This window comes from Acartia tonsa, chromosome 7, assembly GCF_053477335.1.
Source record: "Acartia tonsa isolate MP-2025a chromosome 7, ASM5347733v1, whole genome shotgun sequence".
NCBI lineage: Eukaryota > Metazoa > Arthropoda > Copepoda > Calanoida > Acartiidae > Acartia > Acartia tonsa.
The window spans coordinates 20,056,582-20,082,971 of NC_137266.1; the positions used below are offsets into that span (position 1 = coordinate 20,056,582).

The following is a 26,390-nucleotide window of genomic DNA, read 5'->3' on the forward strand; positions in this document are numbered from 1 at the left end:
ATTGGAAAATGAAACAAAAAATTCCTATTCAATTCTTTGAAACATCCCGAGCTAGACTCAATATATTGATAATAAATTAAAAATAAGGCCAAGCTCACCTGTCCTGTTTTGTTTCTTTGATTGGCAAATTGAGTAAACAGAGGTCCAAGCCTAAAAATTAGTTGTTTCTTTTATAAAAAAAAATAGATAGAATAAGTGTTTTATTCTAGTGGCGTAGTGGGTAAGTCCTTGTCTATACATCTGTTTAACAAAAGAATTTGACCTACCATATTAATGACCTTAAATCTAACAAAAATATTCTTCTTATTGGCGTGTTACATTGATGACCTTATAAACTTTGTAGTATAACACATCAATAGCTATACAATGGTAGAATAGTCATACCTCGTGGAACCTCTATAGAGCCACTCGTACATGTTTCGCTCCTCAAAGAATAAGCTCACCAAACTAGCATCAACCTTAAAACAATTTTGCTTTTTTGAGAACAATATTAATATCATTTTAGTTGCAAGTCTTAAAAAGCATAACACAAAGTGTGTCTACACTTTTTAGGGTGTTAATACTAAACATTATAAACATTATAATTATTAGCAATGCTTGCCAGAAATGTAATTTGCTGTTCTTTATTGAATTACTAATCGATGTTTTATGTTTACCTTAGCTACTCTAGTAATATGCCATTTGCTGTCGAATTCAGTTTTAACTGCCTGACCCACTGTAAGCTTCACCATAGGTCGCTCAGGATACTAAAAGATGATAATATATAAACTAGCTACCTATTTTATTTACACTTTGGATTTTTATATTAAAAAAACATGACGTTCCAACTCCACCCCAAAAAAATCAGAGGTGTCAGGTCAAAACATACCTAATTTTCTAATTTGACAAGAAAACCCAAAAAATCCACGTTATATCCCAAGAAAACAAATGCCATGCCAAATTTTAGGGTTCTATTCCTGATTTAAAGTCTTAGAACACATTTGTTTAAGAAAAATCAGCGCAAAATAATTCTTCCTTTTTATTGAATAAATCCTACCTTCTCAAGATACTCTTTAATAAATTGTCTGGAATTTACATGTACATCTTCAGAAACATCAGGCGAGGAAAAACACACAACACGAACATTCTGATTCAAATTTTATGTCCTAATTGAAATATATTTTCTAACAGCGGAGTGTGGTGGGGAGTTTTAACACCCCCAATAAACATGGTATTACAAGAACTCCTTTTCCCTTTTTCCACCCCTTAAAGGCTTCAAACCCCCCTGATGACTTCCCAACTTTTTGAAAATCTCTTGAAGTAATTGTAGTACATAAATTATTTTATTATTATTAAATGAAATGCTATTATTAAATCTAAAATACTCAAATTTAATAGATACTGAATAGGTATCAAAGGCCTTAAGAAAGTCAAAATAACAAAAAAATAGATATAATATTATTTAGTCATGAAACCTTTACAAAGATTCACGAAGACTCACTATTGGACGTATAAACTGATGTATAATGGAGATTTTGAATATGCTATAAAAACAAGCTATTTATATTGACCAGATGAGTAGAATTTTAGTCTTATTTATGCTATTTAGTATTTATAAACCTGCTAGGTATATAATAATAGGACATAATAAATTCCTTGTGCTCGACATATCTTGTGACTCCGTCATCAAAGAAAATCAGATATCTGTTCATATTTAAACTCTAAATAACATAAAATTATTTTTTATTAGCAAAATAGAATTAAAGGGAAAAGTAGGTTGCGGAAAAAACCGTAAAAGTGTGTGTTTTAAGGCTTAAAAATAGTAGTAGAACGATAATATTCACTAAATATGTGTATTTCTTATTGAAAAGAACTATAGACAAAAATATTTTTTTGAAGTTAACATAAATTTTTGTCGTTCTACTACTGTTTTTAACTTAAAACACACAACCTTTACGGATTTTACCCGCAACCTACCTTTCCCTTTGTAGTTCCGCGTTGAAGCACTTGAGTAACTTTAAAACGTTACGTAAAAACGAACACTTTTTTATTTAGATGTTTTGGGGAAGATACTCATCGTCTTGGGAATCTCAATCTTCACAAGATAAATCAGGACATCTGATTTCAAATACAGCAATGCCACAACGCCCTCTAACGTAGTTTAGGACAAACGTAAAGAAAAACGGACGTTATAAATTTTAATGAAATTGCTCTTTTAACAAATACAATTACACACTAACCTTTGGAGGTTCAGCAATGATTCCAGCATAGTAAGATCCTTGGTCCTCCGGTTTCTCATGATAAAGTGCAATAACACGGGTGCCAACATTTATTTTCACAGTAGCCGCACTAAAAAATAACAAATACACTGCACTGATAAATTGCAATCAATAAGAACTGAAAGCGACTTGGATTAGTTATTTCTCGCATCGTATTATAAACAGCTTTCCGCGGATATAGAATGAACAATTTTAAGATTAAAACTAGTTTTTTAGCCTCTAGGTGCCGAAGGCACGGGCTAAAAAAACTGGCTTTAATCTTATGATTGTACATTTATGACATAGTTTTTTCGTATGGATGAGAACCGGTTCTTATCCACCGGATTCGAATGAATACTAGAAAAACTTTTATATTTATTACTTTCTTGAAAATTATTTTTAAAACTTACTAGCTGCTATGCCCCTAGACGCCTCTAGGGGCAATTGTTGTCGGAGATACCTCCCCAAAAAATAGTGGAAAACCTTGCCTTGACCTACAAGAAGTGTCATTGTAAAGGAGAACCATTTCGGTTCAGAGATTAGCAAGATCCTTTGCAAGCATACAGACAAAAAAGCTCACTACTTTATATAATAGGATACTAACGCAATATTTAAATATTAGGTTAATAAAATAAATGTGTTACTATTTTAACAAGATATCCTAAAGTAGTCCAGCTAAGATTTTATCAATTCAGAATTCAATGTTAAAGTGACGGACGGACAATGCGGTTGTAGGGAAGCTGCGCTACTAAAAACAATCTTACTTGTAATAAGCCATCTGTTTAAGATTTCTTTGCTTTGACTGCATAATTTTCTTGTTTCCAACCATGGTTTCAAATTTTATCTTGTAGTTGGCTAGTTCTCCAATGGTAGTGCTTGATATTTCATCAACCTGAAATTCAAACAAAAATGGATTAGAAAAGACTGAAAAATAATAAATACCATCTACTATTAACTGTTCTGCTTGTTATATTAATGACGTTTAATGAAGTAAAATATCTCACCTTTCCTTCCTTCCAAACATTGATAGTTTGACCACCTCTGAGATAGAAAACCTTTTCTCCTAAAGTTATTTGCGGCCTCTCCAAGTTTCCTTGTTGAGGTACTGCAAAAAAAGATAATATTATCACAATATAAAGCTTACTAGAAAAACAAATTCAATTTGATTTAAAATCACATTATAAACTGAATTGAAATACAAGTATAAAAATATGATCAAATTATACATTCAAAAATCAACCGAAACCATCGAATGACATCAAGATTTGAGTAATGATTCATTTTTTAAGACATGATATATTTTGATACTGTTTTGTTTCTATCTATCAATTCTCTCAAGAATTTATATCTGCAATGTAAAGTTATCTTTGATAAAGATTTGAAAAATTGTCTTTACTTACCAAAAGGTAAAGGTTGAACAGGTGCTGGTTGTTGCAGTTGCATTCCTGGTTGCATAGGATGTTGCCTGCTAGCGCCTCCATGCAACATACCCCCCTATAATATAAAAAAATATATGGTAGATAGAAGTTAATTGTTGTTCTATTAACAAGTTAGCTGAAGTGCTTTCATGCAAGATATAAAAATTCCGTATATTTATCTGTGCATTATCAATTTTGTGAAAAAAAGTGGACGGTGTCATACCATAAAACTTCTCTAAAACGCGCATTAAACGTTTAAACTAGTGATAGTGGGATTCAATAATGACAATTTAAATTTACACAGTAAATGAACAAATAAAAGAATGTTAAGATAATTAAAATATAATCTAAATTTAGAACACAGCCAATTAAGAACAAATTTTTTTGTTTTTTTTCCTTTTGGGATTTAATTACATCCTTTCATTTTCTGTTACCTGTGAGTTGAAAGTGCCAGGTTGTCTGTTTATCTGTTGTCGCTGGGGTCCTCCTATTGGTTGGCGCCCTGCAATTCCCGCGTTTCCCATAGGTCGTTGTTGCTGTGGTCTGAAGAATGTGAATCATTGAAGTATTTATTCAAATACGCAATTAAATTTTTCAACATATATGATACAGATCTGCGGACATACTGCGTTATAAAAAAAATTTGCAGCAAATGATTATTTTTCAAGAACACTTAAATGCTAACACCTTAAAACCTACACGTCAGAAAATCAATTCCTATTTAATCAAAAACGATTCTATTTTGATGGAAAATGCGTTATGAAAATTTATTTATTAAACAATTAAGTTTATTTTGTACCTAGGTCTTTGTTGTATTTCCTCATCCAATGGAATATCCAACGGTTCAAGAGACTGATATTCTGGCTCAAATGGCTAGAAAAAAAAATTAGGTTTAAATTTAGAATAAAAATATCTTTAATTATGTAGATTCATGATTGTATTTTCAAACACTTATTAAATATCATATTAAAGTCAAGGTCTTTACGGTTATAAGTACACGCCAGGCTACAATTGAATCATAGAGAAAAAAATAAAAGAGAGGAATCGAAGCAACTAGAAGACGAAAATAGGCAGTGGGCCTAGAGGCCTACTCAGCGCTGTTGCCGCGCTAAAATTTATTGCTATTCCACTACTTTTCAAATGGGAGGATTAAAAATCATTAAAAAAAATATTTTTTTTACTTTTTACTATTTCCATATTTAGGGCAAGAGTATTAGATTAGATATTTTCGTTTTAATGTTTTAATTAAAAATTACATAGAATTTTATTTTTATTTAAAAAAACTTGTTCATGAAAGATGAATCCTTCTATTTCTAAAAAGGGGGAAATTTTTTTCATAATTAACATTCAGCTGATTCTGACCGCCCACGGCTGTTTGCTAAATATCGCTTTTCTTTTTATTCACATTATTATTTATGATTGACTTACAAAAAGCCCTGGGCGGCTTTTGACTTTCGTCTGCTTCTAAATTTAGGGATGGGGAAGTAGTATTTTACCATGAAAAAGGGGTGAGTATTCATCCTCTTATCCTTTTTCCTTATGAATTGAATCAAGACAAAAGTAAGTGCCGAGCTCTGGGACCTATGTATGGTGAAATTAGACATAAAACCATGATGATTCCAGGTAAAACCAAAATATTTCAGCGGGATCTTTTTAAGAAAATTAGATTTGAAAATTTCAGGTTCAATTTTCACCCCCTAGGAGTTGCTGTATAATCACGACAAGAAAAGCAAAGATCATTTATTTAAAATGTTGAACAACTTTGCTTTTATGAAGTCTTTCATAAAACCTCTCTCTATATATGATTTATTTAAGGCTGAATTTCCGTGACCTTAGCAAAGCAATTGATAAAATGACCATTAATTAACTCCCTTCAGGAGTGATTTTATGAATAACTTTATAAAAGCAAACTTGTTCAAAATTTTATATAAATAGTCTATGCTTTTCTTGTCATGATTATGCGGCAACTCCTAGGGGGTGAAAATTGAACTTGAAATTTTCAAATCTAATTTTCTCAAAAAGAACCCGCTGAAATATTTTGGTTTTACCTGGAATCATTATGGTCTAATTTCACCATTCATAGGTCCCAGAGCTCGGCACTTACTTTTATCTTGATTCAATTGTAGCCTGGCTTGAGTAAATTTATCTTAACAAACTAGAAACAAAGCTTATGTTGGTGTACCAACCAATGCTTACATTTCATGACCCGTTTCAAAATCCTTTTTACAAAAGCTCGAACCCACCACCTTGCGAAAATTTCAAAAATAGCAAGTTTTAACAATATTTCTTCCTTACCTCGTAAATGTCTCTAAACAGCTGTTCGACCCCTTTTTCAATGTCCTTGAAATTTTTGGTTATAGTCTCTCTTTCTTCTTCCATGTCTTCAAACCTAACAAAACAAGGAAGACAACATTCATAAAAGCGAAGCTCTGTAACTATGGGACAAATAAACATTAACTCTTAAAGAGTGTCAGAACTGAATAGGCAGAATATAAATGTAAGAGTCTGAGGAAAATTAAAAGTAAATTTGTTGCAAAACTGCATAAATGCAGGATACTGTTTCATGACATACAAATGATATTTAGGACTTGATTATAAAGATGCTTTGCTCATAACTTTATACCTTACCTATTTTAACAGGAATCAGTATTCCAAATATCAGATGAATAGGATAATCTTATCAAATGAGTAAAAAAAATCAGCATGTTCGTACGGACTTTCTGTAACTAAACTGGTTTTAATCTGATGATTTCTATTTTAATATTCGTGGAAAATTGTCTGTAATACGATGCTATGAATGATTTTTGAGAATGCTAAGAACCGGTTCAAATCCAGCGGATATCAATCGGTTTGGAAACTATCTTCCTGTATTATATCACTGAATTTAAAACTCCTATTACTTACCTTTTACTTAATTCAGCGCAGGATTCAATAATCATATTTGGAACATCAAGTTCTTTTGACCATGTCCCAAACATCCTACAAAATATTGTCAGTTTAGAATTCTTTACAACTGCTTTCATATAAATAACCAGGGAGGGAGGGAGGGGACATTAGACTGTTCATTACACTAGTTCCCAAAGTTTTTTTTTAATAAAGTTATCTTATTCGTTGGCTTAACAACTTTAGGGACTTTTACTGAATTTTGATTTGATTAAGTTGAGTATCCAAATGTTTCAACCACTAATTGCAATTTACAGAAGGTGAAAGTTTGTTTATCATCAAAGAGGATGTATATCAATATATCGGTCATTTTCTTATCCCATTGGATCCCTGGTTTAAACTGTGTTTAACTTAAAAACATCGCAAAGTCCGTAACATGGAATATCACTGTGTTATATTCTACCACATTTGTTAACTCTAAAATTCATACTGGTTCGTTTATTGCTACGCTACTAAGGATTATATATGTTTTTCTTTATTTTTAGGAGCAAAGCTACTTTATAAATCACTTTGTCATTCTGTCAGGCAGTCCAAAATGCTATGTGGGAAATCAAATGTGCTTTTCTCGGCTGCTATTCAAAATAGACATCTAAAATTGTTTCCTGTGACACATACGCATCTAATCTAAACAATGTTTTGTCCGTCCGTCTTTCTGTTGACCATGTTGCGAGGTTTAACCATATTATTCATTCTCTTTTAACATTGTAATGAGAACTGAACATCTGCTCTGTAACTCACTTTGTCTGTTGGTCCAATCCATGATTTTTTTATGCTTCGCTACTTTTGGATGTTGACATTCTTGTTAAGAAATATCTAAAATAATCTTACTTGTCGACAAACTGTTCATTAGTCAAAAGTTCATCTCCCTCGGAACAGCTGATTTGAACTTGAGAACTGTCACTGTCATCGGTCTAAACAAATATCAAGTTTAGTCTGTAAAAAGTGCGCAACTGCGTAACAAAACAGCGGCACTCCTTCATAGTAAAATGACATTGACTTTCTTTATAAGTTTTTTTTGCAGTATGGATTAAAAATCCGATTAGATTAGAACCAGTTTAGAGCCAAAATAAAAAATAATGTTTATATTGTATTACAAAAGTACTAGCGGCTACGCCTTTAGAGACATCTCAGGGCACTTGAGGAGGAGGATGAGGGGATTTTTAGGGGTGGTGCCCTCCACCAAAACAGTTATAAATCTTCCCAGCGCCCATGAGAAGCTCCCCTGTAAAGGAGAACTATGTCAGTTGAGCGGTGAGCTAGATCCTTCGGTACAGACAGATATACAAAGATCCTGTTATTTATTATAAGGACTACACTAACCTCTGATTTTTCGTCTGAATCCTCTAATTCTAGAACATCTTCTGCCACTGGAAATTCTTCATTCAATAAAGGCTCGTTATTATCAATCTAAAATTGTTTATTTTTCTATATAGATTAGAGATAAATTGGAACGAATTGGTAGTAGCCTTTTCATACATATAAAACTTCACCTTACAAATTTTTTATCACACTAGCGGATTCGCCCCTAAAACACAAAAAAATGGAGGAAATTTTTGTTCTGGTTGGGGGGGGGGGGGGGGGGGGGAAGGTTTCAGGGTTGTCCCAACCCTCAAGAAAATAGTCTAAAACCACCACAGAACCATTAGTTATATTCCCTGAAAAGAAGAGCCCAATCAGTTCAGCAGTTACTAAGATATTAAGCTTCAGACAGACAAAATGACAGACAGACATCAAGCTACTTTGTATTAACTTTTAAATAGTATTATTTTTTTAGTGGTTTCCCCTCAGAGTGTCTAGTCGAGCAGGTCTTTCCCTTCCATTACTTACGATAAAAATGAAGGTAAAGGGGGGGGGGGGTGCTGTACTCGGTAGGCTCTTAAAGGGAAAGCAAAATCTTTTCAATTTAAATTTCTAACCTTGTCCATTAATCGTAGTTGTTCTCTTTGGATATCAGCTAAAAAAAGAAAATATTTTTATTTAGTTAGGTAATGTGTTTACAGTTTAAAACAAGTCTTGAATACCTATATTTTAACCTTTATAATATGTAAGTTAAATTCAATCAAGGAAACATTAATTGAAGATAGTTTTCGGGGAGTTTTCTATGATATTTTTTATCTCTATTTTAGTAAGTACATGGATGACAACATCCATAAAAGCGAAGCACTGCAACGGTAGGACAAACGGACATTAACACTTGTATAGTATCTAAACTGAAAAATCGGAACATAAATGTATAAATGTCGAATCAAAATTGTAGGTAAATTTGTTGAAAAACTGCTTAAAAACAGGATAATGTTTATGGACATACTTACATTTTTGGACTTGATTATAGAGTTGCTTCGCTTATAATATTGTTCTTTGTTGTCCCAGGAATCAATATACCAAAAATCAGATCAAACGGATAATTAAAACACTTGAAAATTTGCTGTTAAAAAAGTAGAAAAATCCACATGTTTAAAATGGACGTACAGACATTCTTGTAATGATTATAGAGTTGCTACGCTTTCTAAATCGTACCCAACTACTACAGGAATCATCATGCAAAGTTTTAAATCGATAGGACAATTCTAACATGCCTAAATTAACGAATAAAAGCTATCTATCTCGGACGGACGGACGGACCCTAATTATAGAAAAGCTTCGCTTTAAAAAAAATAAATTATAGCTTACCATAGCAAGTAAAACAAATTTTTCTTTTCTTCTTTGTATCTTCATCATAATTATACACAGATAAAACATAGTTGTCAGCTGTCAATAAGTCCTTTCGCCTAAGCAAAAAAAAGAATATACATTATATAAAATTGTAAATAAATATCGCGTTAAGAAAACTATATACCTATACTAGCGGCTATGCCCCTAGAGGCACTTGAGGTGTTAAAGAAGGAGGGGGGTGGGAAGTGAGAGTCAACCTTCGCCCCACTTATTTTAGTTTTCAAAGAAAGAAAATGGAGTGGGAGCGATTCTTCTTGGGATGGTGGTGGTACCCTATCCCAAAATATTATAAAACTTATATGATTTTTGAGAACCTTAACTATAAAGGAGAAACATATCGGTTCAGATAGACATCCTGTTTCTTTTATGTAAGGATTTTACAGTTTAAAGTGGTAACTAGCAAACTTTAAGTGGTGATAAATCAGAACCTGTTAGTTATAATTTAGAAACTTTACTTCATTTACCATCAATTGCAAGTCTAAAAAGCGCCTTCTCTCCTCTCTTTACTGTTACACCAAACGCCCAGTAAGATCTTTACTACTAAAAAATTTAACTTTACTTACTTTGAGGAGGAACATTCCGGATTAATGCATTGCCATACAATTCTTCTTTTCTTTTTTGGCACTAAAACAACAAATCATATAATATATATCATAATACTCCCAAAAGTATGTAAGTCGAGGAAGATCTCGTACACGGCTAAACCGAGATCTCCATAATTATTATGTTATTTTGGTAATAGCTAAAGGAAGCTTATAAGCCATTGTGCAAGGGAAAAAACGTTCCTTAAAAAAATAACCCTCCAACCCCTTCCCTCCCCCCACCTTTATAAACATAAAAGAGTTAAAAGAAGCCATTTCCAATTTTTGAATGAACACAACAGAAATGCAATTTACCTGAAATTTCAATAGAACTGTCAGAATCTCTATCAGAATTTTTAGTAGGTTTATTTGTTTCCTTTACGTTGGTGGATTTCTTGTTATCATCTGTTGTTTGAATAGGAATACTTTGTATACTATCCGTGTCCTTTTCATTCTTCTTATCAACAGGTAACTCTTCTATTTCATCTTCTTGTGGAATACAAATAATATTAATCAAATCAATTTTTATATTTACAATGGATTATAACTATTCAACAACATGACATCTTTAAATATTATAGTGACAGTATAACTACTCTACAATGTGTACTGTTACTACAATACACTGTTACTGAAAGCAAACTTCATATAAAGCATTTCATTTAATACAAAATCCACCCCCCCCCCCCAAAAAAAAGAATGATACCTGAGTCACTACTAACAATATCCTCAGTGTTAGGAGATGGTGATTTTGGCATTTTTTTCTCTTCAACACCAACTTCTACATTCAAAGATAAAGATGAGTAATAGATTTGCATGAGTTTACGTCCTAAAATTTTGCAACTGAGTAGCGAAGCAACGAGCTGAAAACCTTATAAGAAACCCTATACACTGCAGTTAACTCTAATAAATTGCATTCATAATGTATCATGTTCAGTAATACATTTATTACAACAATTTCTATTTAAGTAATAAAATTTTACAAAGTTGTGTGGTTGTACTGTTAGCTGTTAGGGGGATATGCATTAAAGTCTAGTTTATCTATTAAAAAAACTTCAACAACTAGGCTGTAAAAAAATTTCAAAATTTCATTTTCTAGAAAAAAAACTTATTCTAAATTTACACATCACTTTATCCTTGCCTTCATCTTGGCTATCAATTTGGTCCGGATCGTCTGGGTCTTCCTCATTTCTATTAGTTTTTATACTAGCTACTACTTTTTTAGCTAGCTCCTCATTGTTATCAACTTCCTCAATGTCCTCACTTTCTGAATCTTTTTCACTTTCTACATCAACTACCACAGTGCCTTTCTCAACAGTTTCCATTTCAGAACTTACGTTTTTCTCAGTTTCTTTAAATGCTGCATCATCTATCCCTTCACCTTCAACATCCACTGCTGAAGTATCTTTTTTGTCATTTTCTTTTTCTAATTTTTCACTTTCAGCCTCTACATCAATTGGAGTTGAAAGCTTCTCCTTTTCAGGTTCTTTTTCAATCTTTTCCTCGTCCTTTTCAGTGTCTTTAATAATTTCACCATTTACTTCAGAAGTGTCATTTTTAGCTTCAATGCTCTCATCAACGTCCATTTTTTCATCTTTTGATTCAGTTTTGTTGGAATCAGAGGATTCATTCTTATCTGTATCATTTTTAGATTGAGAATCTTTGGGTTTTATTGTAGTCTCAAAAAGTTTATCAAATTGGTCAATAGGTTTTTCTTTCTCTATGGGCTCATTTTCAGAATCTTTACTTTTTTCCTCCTCTTGATTTTCTGAGTTATCTTTGTCTAAACTTGCAGGAGATTTTGCTTCTTCTGATGGTAAATCTGAGGTGTTTGTTTCTTCAGCCTTAAATATGACATTTGTTAATAAGTTTAGATTAGTCTTGTATGATTTAAAGGAATCCTTGTATTTAACAAGGATAATTATTATTATAAATTATCACCTTTTGGCTGTCAGGTTTCTCCTCAATATTTTCAGATGCCTCACTTTTAGAAGTGGCATCTTTTTCCACGTCCATTTTTGATCAACATTAGTTCTGTAATTACAGTCTTTTAAGGCTCACAAAGAGATAAATTTAAGTTAAAAATTTCAAAGTTCAGAAACCATTCTACTATCAACTAGGTTACTTGGAAATCTAATAAATAATTCTTAATTAAAGAAAATTTTAATATCTATAAAAAATACTTCTGAACTTTAAAATCCTAATAAAAATACTGTCACAAATGAATGCATTGATTATTGTTATGTTAATTTTAAGTACATGTTTGTCCCAAAAAAAATTAATGAACCTAGGTATTTACTTTATGTTACATTTCTTTAAATAAAGATGTTAAATAACTAATTCTTTTTAATAATGAAAACAAAATGACGATTTTCAAAAAAGCAAAGCTTAAAAACTTTGGGCAACTATGAAAGCATTGCTACATTTTTCTATGCTACGACTGTAAATTTAGCAATGCTTTGATGAGCTCTTTAAAAAGACTATTAGACTATTAGTCATGCAACAGACCCGACTGACACTGTTATTCTGACGTTGCTACGCAGTGACGTACAAGCCCTTTTTGATTAAAAGCTTCACTTTTACTGTAAATCTAAACAACTAATCAAGAATATCACAATTATGAACAAACTAAACACTGAAAAAAATAACAATTAAATAAATTTTGGTTGCGCAGAAAGTTTCAATAGAAAATTTTGAAGAAACCTAAAATATCCAAACTTTTTTTTCAAGCTCAATTAAGAAATGCAATTTAGCCACTTAGGTAAGTGTGATAACTTTTTTATTGGCAGAAAAGTTAAAGATGTTTTTTCTTTAGATTAAATATCCCCCACTGTTATTTAAATAGATGCTTACGCTAAAAAATATAATTCTTTTAAATGACACTTATTGAAACAATTTAAGTTTATAAAACCGTCAAGTGGCTTTATACTTTTACACAGAAATAAAAATCTAAATTAGAAAATAGATATTTTTTATTGTCGGAAAATTTGCAGATCTTTTATATTTTCAGGTGCAATAGCAATGATAATCAAAATGTTATCATATTGACTATAAATGATCTGTAATAATCTAAATGATACTGAAAGATAATATAATCTAATAATTATCCATGAACATAGGGTGAAGAAATAGGCATCTTACAACAATGACTTTTGTGTGTATATGCATTTTTCTTGATAGATCAGATAGACATTGACTACTTTGTAAAAGGATAGTTACATGAAGTGCATTTCAGAAAATAAAGATTTCAAGCATAAGTTACAAGTATACCATCAAACATATATAATTTTGTATTGCAATAAATAACCATTTAGACATCACTAAATTAGTCGTCATGCTATTTTTGTGAAAACAAGCCAGCTATATAAATTGCAAGTATCACAAGAATACGATTTTCTAGTCTTGAAATTTTTAAACTACATAGTAGAAAATTGAAATTCTTTCAAATATATGCCCAATAAATGTAGTTTAAACCATTGAACAGGAAAAAATATAGTTCACTAAATTTAAGTTTAAATCCATTTCGTGCATCTACCCCTTTTGTATTTTTGTACATAAAATAATTTTGATCTAGATAATTTCCTACTTAAAATTATGGAATGTTTTTTTTCTGTATCCAACTTGTATAAAGACTAGGTAAATACGTATACGTTTTTAAAGTCTTTGCTGTAAGGTTCTTAAGCTTAACCCCACAATCATGAATAATCCCTAAATAGAAATAACTATTATATAAATCTAAATGATACTGGTTGTAGTAACTATTGAAGAAGGAGAACTTGTTTTCTGTCTTCCATGATCATTGTGCAAATATATTACCTTAATAAAAATACAAAATTATTAAGTTTATCTGGATATTTACTTCTTTAGCAAATTTAACTACAAAATGTCAAAGTCAAGTGTAGACACCAATAATAATAAAAGAGAAAATCTCAAAAAGTGATAAAAGAACCGTCTATTACAAGACTTTTTAATATCATTATATATGTACCTAGGCATTTTTAATGAATAAGTGAAATGAATAATAAATAACTATACAATTATTTTTACAAATGAACATAATATTTTATGTGACAGTTTACAATCTCTACACTTTATTTTCATAATTGGAATGTTATATATATTCATTCTAAGGTAATTTTAGTAGGTATCCTTACACTTATTTAGTATTACCTCATCTAAAAAGTAGTTGATAGTTTGAAAATATTCTGAGCAAGTCCATGTTTCATTGTGGGTTCCACCAGCAAACCTAATTTATCATTCAAAGTTATTCAAAGGTTATTTTGATCCATTTTTTATTAACTAAACTAATAGTTCGATGTAATACAGGCTAATTATTGTCAACTATTTTAATAAAGTTTTTTAATGAATAACCAACACCTGCTAAAAGATGAGAGCTGAGATGCAATATATCATTATAGAGATACAAAGTAGAACGATGTATGTCTGTCTATCTGCCTGTCTGTTTGTTTGTACCGAAGGATCTCGCTAAGCGCTGAACCGATCGGGTTCTCCTTAACAGGTCCCGGGGAATTTTATGACTATTTTGAGGGAGGGTACCACCACCCTCCCAAGAGAAGTAAAAACAAATCGAAATTGTTAAAATATTTTTGCTTTTACGTAGAGACTTGAACGCAATATAGACATAAAATAGAAAAACAAAAATTTAAAGTACCACTAAAGGCCTCTTTGGATGTAGCCGCTAGCTGTCTTCAAACTAAAAGGATGCATGTTTTATTTGTATACCTTGCTAAGCGTTTGACAGGTGAACCACATCCAGAATACAGACTTGTCATCATAGAGGGCGGAATCAACTACATATAATATTTGTATAAGATAAGCGGCTTTATTTTGTATTAAAGATTCACAGGAAAACTACTTTAATACTTTCTCGTTATGATATGATATGATGATGATATTTTGTTTTTTTGACTGTCTTGCTCCGATCATAATGAAATTTAACTTTCTGTATAAGATATTATTGTGAAGATTTTTCTAATTTAATAATAGTCTTATACAAAAATTAAGTAATTACTCTTTTTGTCATGAGACGGGGACAGATAATTTGCTTTTAAGTAAGTCTGACAAACTAACCACAACCTATTACTTGTGTAGTAGCTTTGTTTCCTGCTAATTAGGGTTGGCAATCTGAATCCGGGATCCGGAATCCGCCCAATTTTTTAATCCGAATCCGGAATCCGTTTTTTAATAGTGGATTCGGATTCTTAATTGGTAGGCTAAAATTAGCGTCTTGAGTTTTTTAATACTTCTCATTATCATCATTATATATACCTAATATCTTTTAAAATCTGGTTCGATTCTCGGAAGTAAATTATAGAGAACACCAATAATATTAATTTTTAGGACATTTCACATATGTAGCACTTAATTTTTTTTAAAAGCCTTATAAAATATTGCTAGAAACCGGAATCCGAATCTGGAATCCGCCAAAAATCCGAATCCGGAATCCGCCATTTTTTGGACAGATTCATGTAACGTAAGAATCCGAATCCGGTCCAAAAAATTGACGGATTGCCATCCCTACTGCTAATAATCACTAACCTTGTCCATAAGCCCAGATATGAATAGCACCGGCTGCGTTACTTTGCAAATTTTCTTTCCAGATTTAAACTGGTTCTTATAAAACCAAACTATAACAAAAAAAGTAGGTTTTAATCTTCACAATATATGCTTTTTTTTACTACAAAGACATTAGGAAGTTCATCTGCAGAAAAGATGTTTTATCTCTAACTTTTTCACCATCTTAAACTTAAATAAAGGATGCTTTTTTACAATAAAATAATTACCATTATTCGTAACTAACAAGAATCGTCATATCGATGGAACAATTCTAACATGTATAATTTGAAGTAATGAGCTATCAGTTACGGACAAATGTACGAACTGACTATGTGTAGAAAAGCTTCGCTTTTAAAAATATGTGTCAACCTATGCACTTGTATCATACCTGGTAACATTTTGATAAACTTGAAAGGGAACAATATCTTGGCTATGTCTGGTATTGAAGTAAATGTGTTCTCTAAGATCACAGCTCCGATTCTATCTTTGTTTTTAGATCTAAAAGGAGAAAATCTATCATGGGTGGACATTGTACATTATACGACAATATTCTTCATATATTTAGACTAAATAAATTCATAGAATGTTGTTTATAGATAAACCTATATATCTATGGTATAGATGTATATACAGACCTACCTCCCCCCCCCCCCCTTTCAATAACCTTTTTCGTCTACTCGCAAATTGTTTTCTGCTACTTGGATGTGTTAGTATTCCCGTTACCATTGGTTCATTTTTAAAGACCCAATTTAGAGTCAGCACAAGGTTATTGCGATAGGGAAATACGGTTATTTAAACCCTTTCTCCCTCTAATGTTTTTACTCTTATTATAAACCCCAGCGTTTCTTTACCATTTTAAGTTACTCTAGGTACTTACAGATACTATCATAATTTTCGAAATAAAAAATGCAAATATTAATAGCAAAAAAAAATAATATAATGTACCTAGATGCTAGATCAACTGCAACGGCTCCACCCAGAGACCGGCCAAAGACAACAATTTTGTTGGTTGCCAGGTCTGACCGCGTATGCAAATAATCAAGACAGGCCTGAAAAAAAGATTTTTCTCAAATTAATTAGCAGGATGTACGAGTGTTAGTGTAGAAAAAGATCTCAATGACTAGGATGGATCAGCAATATCTAGGTATACCTGGTAGAGTATTATTCTTAGGATTTTTCGGATAAATCAAAAGCTTTCCCGCCCAAAAATCTAGTATGCTATTTCTTGGAAAGCTTCACTCTAGATGCTATGGGCGCAGCAGCTTTATAAAAAACTTACTTGAGCATCCATGTAGAGACCATCCTCCCCCGGCTGTCCATCCGACCTGCCATACCCACGATACTCCAACAGAGCTATGTTACATGAGATCTCGTCATACAAAGCTTTGGCATTTCCCAATCTTAATAAAAAATTTAAATGATAATTTAGCACTTCAAAGATAACTTTTCAGTTAACCTGGAAAGTGACAAAAATCTTATTCGGTGGCCTAAAAAATTTGGGTACTTGAATTAAAATTGTGATTCATTGGTTCTAAACTAATAGTGGACCAACTTTTCAAACAATGATTTTAATCTACAGAAGAGGTTAATTCATGATTATTGGAGATGTACATCAATTCATCGCCCATTGACTTATCCCTTAAGATCCCTGATAATGCAACATGACAGGGTCATTGGCTGACTTAAAAAACGTACAATTTCTAAAAATAAATTTCCATACCTGTGGCCTATGTTGCCAGCATTCCCGTGTAGAAAGAGAATGGTGGGAACTCGTGAAAATAATTCTTGGGGCTGTTTAATTAAAAATAAATGCAATTCTGTTCCATCCCTAAAATAATTTTTAATCATTCACCTAAGAAACAGTTAATATTTAGTGCTAAAACACGTAAAATCAACTTGATTAGTTTATTTAAAACTGATGCCTTTAAAAAAAAAAAATTAGGAACTGATCAGACACACAAACCACTTAAGAAATTATTTTGTAACAAAAACTTACCTAGCTTTGATAAACAAATTTTCGAAAGGTAGATGGAAAATAGCTGGTGAGGGAACAAAGACTCTGGATTGTGGGGGCTGATCAGGATGATATAACAATTTATCTCCTGCTTTGTATAATACACCTAAATTAAAAAATATATAATATACTATGTTTTGATTATTTGATATAAAGACGGAAAAATAAGGGACTTAACATAAAATTTATAAATGGGTTCTTTAAAGCATTTTACGTAAAGCATGATGCTTCGATTAATTATAATGTTTAAGTTAGATCTTCCGTTAAATATTGAACCAAAATGTACAATCTTATCTTTTTTAGGCGCGTCGTAGCTCAGTGGTAACGTACTGAGTTACGGTGATGAGAGTTAGAGTTCTAGTCCCCATATGGCAACTCGAATTTCTCAGTTGAATACATTTACGCAACTTCCCCTGGTTGTGTAAGAAGGGGATTATTGAGTAAGTTTGGATACTTAATAGTCAAGTACATAATATCAGTACTACCCTTATCCCAAGCTCCTCTGCGGAGAGCGTCATTCATTATGGTGACTTAATTCTGGACACCTGCTATACTAGGCAAGGGTGAGGTAATAAAGAGTAGTTCCCTTGAGACAGCGGGTCAAGTACTTGTACTTGAGCGCGGACCTTGAGCTGGCCCTGGTGCTAGCATACAAAAGAGTCTCGTCCTACTAGCTCCATGACTACTTAGGTCCAAACATTAAGAAACTATGGCTACACACACACACATATGAGATTTCACATTACCTGTAATTCCGAATATCACCATAAATAGAGCAAAGAAGCCGCCATACAGCCAGTAAAATAGTATTATGGATAGAAGGGCAGCTCCAGAAAATGCCCAGAACCTATAAAAAAAAATATAATCAAAGATACACTATGATATAATCGACAATCATTAAGAAAAAAACAATAATAATAATGCAATAAACACAAAAAAAAGCATCATATATACTTTAAAGATAGAAATTCACAATAAAAAGTTGCCTTATACGTTGTCTCAATAGTCTTGGGTATTTTTTCTAGACTAATCAATGTCTTGAAAATTAAAAATAATTTTAAAAATTCAATTCGTGAATTTTTGCAATAATTTTGCAGATTTTTTATAATAGCTCAGATAATTTTTACCTTTTAATAAGTGCAAATGTAATTCTAGCTACTATCTTGATGAAGAGAAAATCTGAATTAGTTGATTCTGATACCCGTCTCCCAGACCCTGGACACCCTAAATAGTTTTTTAATTTAAGGTTCTTTCACTCAAAGAACCTAACAATCACAGATTACCACCTTTAAAAAAACTGAAAAGAGAGGGGTCATAGTTTTTTTTACTGCGCATCAACTCTACGGAGGCCCCGACCTCTACAATGCACCCAATGTAATTCAACCAACCTAACCTGAATTAAAATAACACTCTTTTCTCATTTCAGAAATATTATTTTTGATTAGACAAACACAAACAGTATTATGTTAAACAGCAATTACTTTAAAAGCATTAGATAGGGTTTAATCATAAGAGATCTTTAATTTTAAAAAACTAAGTTCTCCTTTTTCAGTTCGTGACAATTAAAGATAACATTAAAACTTACCCCCACTGCCCTGGGACCCGGTTTCTTCATGTTCAATGAGTAAGGCCGTATCCTCAGCCTTCCTGTTGATTTAACAGCATAGATATAATACGCAGGCCATTGGTAGGCAAATATTTAGATGCGACGGTATGTAATTAATATTTTATTAAATCATTCTATAATTCGTTAAGGGGTTTTGTGTTTATGGCACAAATAAAAAAAAACTTAGGGCGCTGTGGACTAACCCCCTCTTCTATAAAAATAATAAAAAATAGTTCTTAGTACTGCTGCAATGTCAGGTGCGCAATATAAAAGTTAACATAAAGGGAAATGCCTTGACGCAACGCATTACCATGTACAGTTAACTATTTTCAAAGGCCTTGCAATAAGGGTGGTTTTCGTCATCTGAATGTTTTTATCGATAAACTTGCAAATAATTACAAGATCTACAATTACAAATAACAAGCATGCGTATTATATAAAATCCCTGTTCGAGTGAAGACTTGAGGACATGATTATTAATCATCAATTTCGGTCCAGCTAGTAGTGTTATCACTTCAAACTAGTTCCACGCAACGATAAATATCGATTTTAGCTTTATCAAGTCATTTTGTAAGTTTCTGAAAAATGTTTTTGTAATGTGTTATGAAAAATTTATATAGGTGTTTTTACCTATAGTAAAAAATAAATTACGTAGTCAGACAGTTCATGTAAATTGTAATCTGGATCACCGTGGCCCTACAGCGTAGTATGGTGTATCTTTAGTTTTAGTCAATGCGCAATATGATCCAGGGCGACCACTCCAAAACAAAAAAAATATAGTATTTTTATAGTATATTTTTTTCATCCATATAGTATATATAGTATATTTTTTTTCACTCATATAGTATGATATAGTATCTGACTTTGAATTATTTAGTAATACATAGTATATACATCATTCAATTATAACTCAAAGAAAAGCTGTTATCAAAGCAATTTCACATATAAGGGGGAGGGGGGGAAGTTTTGCCACTTTCGCTTAATCTGTGATTATTAGGCTAGGTATTAATGTGAGACTATAGGTTATTTGGGATAAAAGTTTACTTTTGGGTAGTATTTCACGTATATTTAATCATTTTTGGATAGGTCTCCAGGTTCAGGTGCTGCACGCTAGCTGGTTTCTGAACAAGTAAAAAAATTTAAATTTCTGTTTGAAAAGTTAGATATCAACTTATTAAACAGAATAACTATGCATCTTTTTGGATGTTATTAACATATCTGAAGAAAAAATTAAGATAAGACTCCAAGTTCTGGCCTTGAAGGCCTCCAGGTCCACTCTGGACAGGTTATAAATATTTTTTTTAATTTGAAGAGTTAGAGGTCAACTTATAAAGCAGAATATGCATCTTATTGGATGTTATTAACATTAATGAAGAAAAAATTAAAATCGACCTCCAAGTTTTGATCATTCAGGCCTCAAGGTCTACTCTGGACAGGTAAAATTCAAATTTCTTGTTTGAAGAGTTAGAGGTCAAATTTTAAACAAAGTATGCATCTATTAGGATATTTTTTTTTATATATTTGAAGAAAAAATGACATTTAGCCTCCAGGTTCAGGTGCTGCAGAGCCTCAGGTGGTCTCTGGACAGGTAAAAATCAAACTTCTTACTTGAACAGTTAATGGTATATTTGTTAAAAAAAATGAGCTTATATTTGGATGTTATTTATATATAGGTGGACTCTAGACAGGTATAAAATCAAATTTTTTTATTTAAGAAGTTAGAGGTTAGTTTACTAAACAATATAAGCATCTTTTTAGATGTTATTTATGTGTTTTAAGAAAAAATGACAATTGACCTCCAGGTTAATGTGCTGCAGGTCTCCAGGTGGACTCTGGACAGGTAAAAATCAAAATTTCCTATTTATAGAGTAAAAGGTTAGTTTTTAAAACACTATAAGCATCTTTTTAGACGTTATTTACATAACTGAAGAAAAAATACAATTGCTCTCCAGGTACAGGTTCTGCAGGCCTCCAGAGAAGACTGCAGACCTCAGAGAAGACCTGGAGGACTACAGGACCTGAACTTGATGGACAATTTCAATTTGTTATTCAAATAGATGCATATTCTGACCTCTTAACTCTTCAATTAAGAAATTTGAATATTCTAGCTGTCCTGAGTGAACCTTAACTTGGAGCCTGTTATGTTAATATTATCCAAATAAATTCATATTCTGTTTTATAAATTGACCTCTAACTCGTCATATAAGAAATTTGATTGTTTACCTTTCCAGAGTGGACCTGGAGGACTGCAAGACCTGAACTTTGAGGTCAATTATAATCTTTTCTTCATTTATGTTGATAACATCCAAAAAGATGCATATTCTGCTTTATAAGTTAATGGGTGTTTTGTTTAATAAGTTGAACTCTAACTCTTCAAACAAAATTTTAAATTTTTTTACCTGTCCAGAAACCACCTTCCAGCCTGCAGCATCAATATTAGGGAACTACTACCCAAAAGTAAATTTTTATCCCAAATTACCTTTAGTCTCATATTAATACCTAGCCTAATAATCATGGAGTAAATGAAAGTTGCAAAACTTTTCCCTCCACCTTAAGTTAATTCTATGATGAAAAATAACTGATATTTAAATCAAAATCACAAAAAATAATATATTTTAATGGATTTTCTTCATCTCTTTCTTACTGTAGAGCTTTATGCATTTTTGTCGTATCACAGTATCTTTTGAAAGGTTATTGAAGGTTAGGTTAGGTAAGATAAAGGTCATTGGTTGCCCCGCAGGGCTAGAGCCCCCCGCAGGGGCTAGAAATAGGAGAAAACCTACTGTGAAAATAAGACAAAACGCACCTTAAGAGGCGTTGTCGCAAAAATGACAATATTCGTTATTTGTTATATAAATGTAATATTATATAGTATATATAGTAAATTTTGGTCAAATAAAGGTGATATTATATAGTATATATAGTAAATTTTTGTCGTATAGTATGATATAGTATCCAAATTCATCCTATATAGTATAAATAGTATATATAGTATGCAGTGGTCGCCCTGAATATCGATAAATCCCGACAGAATCACGAATTTTAGTAGGTCTACAAAACATCATACCTATCTTTGGAATTATTTAAGATAAATTAATAATTTTTTTGCATAAACAAGGGGGGGGGGGCCCGGGGGGGGCGTAATGACATAAGCTCTTAAACCGTGAGCAAAATGGTCTAAATATTGAGCTAGACCCTTCAAACTTGGTATATAAGCTTAGTCCTATAGGTATTACATCTAAATGGCAAAAAAATCCAAAAAAATTTATTTTTAAGTTAGGTTAGGTAAGAAAAACCCTGCGGAAATGGGTTTTTTAGGCTTTTTTGGTCTATTTTGATGTGGAAACTTGCCTTAAATTGTTTTTTCTTAGAGTTTTAACTTAATTACACTGTATCTATTCATATTGACATTATTTAAGATGATTCAGCAAGTCGGGGACCGACCCCAGGGGGCTAGGTGGGTGGCCCGCAGGGGTTAAGTTAATTTTTTCCAATATATTTGTTGTGATACATCAAATTATAGGTTTTTTAGGTCAAGGAACTCAAATTCAGAGCTAAAATAAGCATTAGACTAATCTGAAGCTAGCCCCAGCGGGCTAGGTTGGTGGCCCGCAGGGGTTAAGTGCATTTTTTCTAATATATATCTTGTTATATATCAAACTATAGGTTTTTTAGGTCAAGAAACTCAAATTCTGAGCGAAAATTAGCATTAGACTGACCTGAAGCTAACCCCCCGGGCTAGGTTGGTTTTCTGCAGGGCTTAAGAGCATTTACCTAACCTAACCTAGAAACTTACTTATATTTTAACAGGTTTTTTTCTTGAATAAACTTTGTCTATTAATGAAGACTTTATTTAAGATGATCCAGCAAGTCGGGGACCGACCCCAGCGGGCTAGGTGGGTGGCCCGCAGGGGTTAAGTGCATTTTCCCCAATATATATGATGTGATACATCAAATGATATGTTTTTTAGGTCAAAGAACTCAAATTCAGAGCTGAAATAAGCATTAGAATAATCTGAAGCTAACCACAGCGGGCTAGCTGGGTTGCCCACAGGGCTTAAGTGCATTTTACCTAAGCTAACCTAGAAACTTACATTTATTATTTTTTTTAGGTTTTTTTTCTAGAATAAACTGTCCATTCATGAGGACCTTATTTCAGATGATTCAGCAAGTCGAAGACCGACCCCAGCGGGCTAGGTGGGTGGCCTGCAGGGGTTAAGTGCATTTTCCCCAATATATATGTTGTGATAAATTTAATTATATGTTTTTCAGGTCAAAGAACTCAAATTCAGAGCTGAAATAAGCATTAGACTAATCTGAAGCTAACCCCAGCGGGCTAGATAGGTAGCCCACAGGGCTTAAGTGCATTTTACCTAACCTAACCTAGAAACTTAAATTTAATATTTTTTTTTTAGGTTTTTTCAAATAAACTGTCCATTCATGAGGACCTTATTTCAGATGATCCAGCAAGTCGAAGACCGACCCCAGCGGGTTAGGTGGGTGTCCCTCAGGGGTTAAATGCATTTTTTTAAAGTATTTGTTTGTCATACATCCAACTATAGGTTTTTAAGGTCAAGTAACTCAAATTTACAGCTAATAAAAGCATCAGACTAATCTGAAGCTAGCCTCAGCGGGCTAGGTGGGTTGCCTGCAAGTCTTAAGTGCATTTTACCTAACCTAACCTAGAACCTTACTTGTTTTTTTATGGTTTTTTTTCTGGAATAAACTGTCTATTTATTAGAACATTATTTAAGATTTAAGACCCCAGCAGGCTAGGTGGCGTGGCCCGCAGGGGTTAAGTGCATTTTTAGTTGTCATACATAAAATTATAGTTTTTTAGGTCCAGAAATTCAAAGGGGTAGTTTCACGAAATGCATTTGAACTTAATTTAGTGAACTGCATATTTTTTCCTGGTTAATTGGTTAAACTACTTTTATATGGCATATATTTGAAAGAATTTCAATTTTGATAGTACAATGTTAGCGGTGGAAGAATTTAATATGCTAATAGGATACAATTTTTTAATTTAATGTATACCACATACCACGAAAAAACTATCATCAGGTTGCTATTGTGTTTTTTTTAGCTCCAAATTGACTTTAAAAACCTATAGTTTGATGTATAACAACACGTAATTTGGAAAATTTACCCCTGCAGGCCACCCACCTAATCCGCAGGTTAGCCTTAGGTCAGTCTAATGCTTAAAATAGCTCTGAATTTGAGTTTCTTGACATAAAAAAACCTATAATTTGATGTATGACAACACAAACTTTAGAAATATGCACTACACCCCTGTGGGCCACCCACCTAGCCCGCTGGGGTCGGTCCCCAACTTGCTGGATTATCTAAAATAATGTCCTCATTAATAGACACAGTTTATTCAAGGAAAAAACCAAAAAGAATAAGTAAGTTTCTAGGTTAGGTTAGGTAAAATGCACATAAGCCCTGTGGAAAATCTACCTAGCCCGCAGGGGTTAGCTTCAGGTAAGTCTTATGCCAATTTTAGCTCTGAATTTGAGTTTCTTGACCTTAAAAACCTTTATTTTGATAAATAACAAGATCTATATTGGAAATAATGCATTTAACCCCTGCGGGCCACCAACCTAGCCCGCTGGGGCTAGTTTCAGATTAGTCTTATGCTAACTCTAGCTCTGAATTTGGGTTAACTGACCTAAAAAACTTATTGTAATTTGATGTATCGCAACATATATATTGGGAAAAATACACTTAACCCCTGCGGGCCACCCACCTAGCCCGCTGGGGTCGGTCCCCGACTTGCTTGATCATCTTAAATAAAGTCTTCATTAATACACAGTTTATTCAAGAAAAAAAACTGTAAAAATATAAGTAAGTTTCTAGGTTAGGTTAGGTAAATGCTCTTAAGCCCTGCAGAAAACCAACCTAGCCCAGAAGGGTTAGCTTCAGGTCAGTCTAATGCTAATTTTCGCTCAGAATTTGAATTTCTTGACCTAAAAAACATATAGTTTGATATATAACAAGATATATATTAGAAAAAATGCACTTAACCCCTGCGGGCCACCAACCTAGCCCGCTGGGGCTAGCTTCAGATTAGTCTAATGCTTATTTTAGCTCTGAATTTGAGTTCCTTGACCTAAAAAACCTATAATTTGATGTATCACAACAAATATATTGGGAAAAATGAACTTAACCCCTGCGGGCCACCCACCTAGCCCGCTGGGGTCGGTCCCCGACTTGCTGAATCATCTTAAATAATGTCCATATGAATAGATTCAGTGCATTTAAGTTAAAACCCTAAGAAAAAACAATTTAAGGCAAGTTTCCACATCAAAATAGACCAAAAAAAGCCTAAAAACCCCATTTCCGCAGGGTTTTTATTACCTAACCTAACCTAAAAATAAAATTTTTTGGATTTTTTTGCCATTTAGATGTAATACCTATAGGACTAAGCTTATTTACCAAGTTTGAAGGGTCTAGCTCAATATTTAGACCATTTTGCTCACGGTTTAAGAGCTTATGTCATTACGCCCCCCCCCCCCCCCCTTTAATTATGACCTTAATACCTATTGTTTTATTTTAAAAAAATTATTCAAATATTTGTATAACAGCAATATAAGGTCTTAAATATACCCTATATAAAAATAGAATATTTTTTGATCACTTACTACAAACTTGAAGCTATAGAACTATAAGCAGCAAAAAGCGGGCATAAGATAAGATGAATAATGAGTGTGCAAAATTTTATTACATTTGATCCATGCTAAGTTCGCCCCATTTCACCCCATGTGAGGCATACTTAATTTTTCTCACCGATTCGGCCCCCCCCCCCCCTGGCGGCTTGGGGGTGGGCAATATGTTCAACATTTAAACAAAATGTTTTAGACTTTACGATTTCTTGGTCAAAATTTTACATAATTTATTGAAACAACAGTAGAATTAATGAAATAAATTATTTTTTAAAATTTTCTTATTAAAATACATGTAATCCCATTTCGAAAAATAAAAAAAATTAGTCATAACTCATAAAAATAAAAAAAGGTTTCAACTGTTAAGGTCAAGATTTTCAAGCAAAAGATACGCTAGGACCACTGTGTGATGCTCACTGATAAAAGGAATCTACACGTACAAAAATCCCAATTTTAATTATTTTGCATGTAAAGCAGCCTAGAATTAAATTCACGTACGTACGTTTCTCCTGTTTCGTTTCATAAAGAACGTACAGACATTCCGAACTATACATAGCTTCGATTATAAAAAAAATACCATTTAATCGAAATCATTGATGGTGTTTATTAAACAACGTGTTACGACGAAATATTTTCA

The 26,390-nt window shown here is 32.6% G+C and overlaps 2 protein-coding genes across 3 annotated transcripts in view; both read right to left on the reverse strand.

The window, feature by feature from the left end:
• Positions 1–11,992, reverse strand: part of LOC145325027 (histone-lysine N-methyltransferase eggless-like) — a 45,854-nt gene extending 33,862 nt beyond the window's left edge. Inside the window, exons 1-22 of one of the 2 annotated variants that reach the window (XM_080167816.1) lie at positions 11,833–11,992; positions 11,033–11,735; positions 10,598–10,672; positions 10,207–10,377; positions 9,874–9,934; positions 9,269–9,366; positions 8,515–8,552; positions 7,919–8,005; positions 7,427–7,509; positions 6,560–6,634; positions 5,951–6,044; positions 4,455–4,528; positions 4,090–4,198; positions 3,638–3,731; positions 3,242–3,342; positions 3,002–3,129; positions 2,220–2,328; positions 1,635–1,700; positions 1,037–1,126; positions 657–746; positions 385–458; positions 99–150 (exon numbers count right to left, since the gene is read on the reverse strand). In XM_080167816.1, coding sequence (XP_080023942.1) covers positions 99–150; positions 385–458; positions 657–746; positions 1,037–1,126; positions 1,635–1,700; positions 2,220–2,328; positions 3,002–3,129; positions 3,242–3,342; positions 3,638–3,731; positions 4,090–4,198; positions 4,455–4,528; positions 5,951–6,044; positions 6,560–6,634; positions 7,427–7,509; positions 7,919–8,005; positions 8,515–8,552; positions 9,269–9,366; positions 9,874–9,934; positions 10,207–10,377; positions 10,598–10,672; positions 11,033–11,735; positions 11,833–11,907 — 2,547 coding nt within the window. In that variant the 5' untranslated portion in view covers positions 11,908–11,992. Of the gene's footprint in view, positions 1–98; positions 151–384; positions 459–656; positions 747–1,036; positions 1,127–1,634; positions 1,701–2,219; positions 2,329–3,001; positions 3,130–3,241; positions 3,343–3,637; positions 3,732–4,089; positions 4,199–4,454; positions 4,529–5,950; positions 6,045–6,559; positions 6,635–7,426; positions 7,510–7,918; positions 8,006–8,514; positions 8,553–9,268; positions 9,367–9,873; positions 9,935–10,206; positions 10,381–10,597; positions 10,673–11,032; positions 11,736–11,832 lie in introns of both variants that reach the window. The other variant, XM_080167815.1, reaches the window with a different exon arrangement.
• A 467-nt stretch (positions 11,993–12,459) lies between these two features.
• Positions 12,460–19,676, reverse strand: Bem46 (abhydrolase domain containing 13-like protein Bem46). The gene is made up of 14 exons (XM_080167823.1): positions 19,533–19,676; positions 19,068–19,128; positions 18,610–18,706; positions 18,229–18,329; positions 17,465–17,588; positions 17,189–17,296; positions 16,748–16,868; positions 16,414–16,517; positions 15,857–15,966; positions 15,451–15,539; positions 14,635–14,702; positions 14,062–14,137; positions 13,585–13,707; positions 12,460–12,987 (listed from the first exon to the last, which is right to left on the reverse strand). The coding sequence occupies exons 1-13, from the start codon at positions 19,557–19,559 to the stop codon at positions 13,627–13,629; spliced, it is 1,167 nt and encodes a 388-aa protein (XP_080023949.1). The 5' UTR covers positions 19,560–19,676; the 3' UTR covers positions 12,460–12,987; positions 13,585–13,626.
• Positions 19,677–26,390: the final 6,714 nt, after the last annotated feature.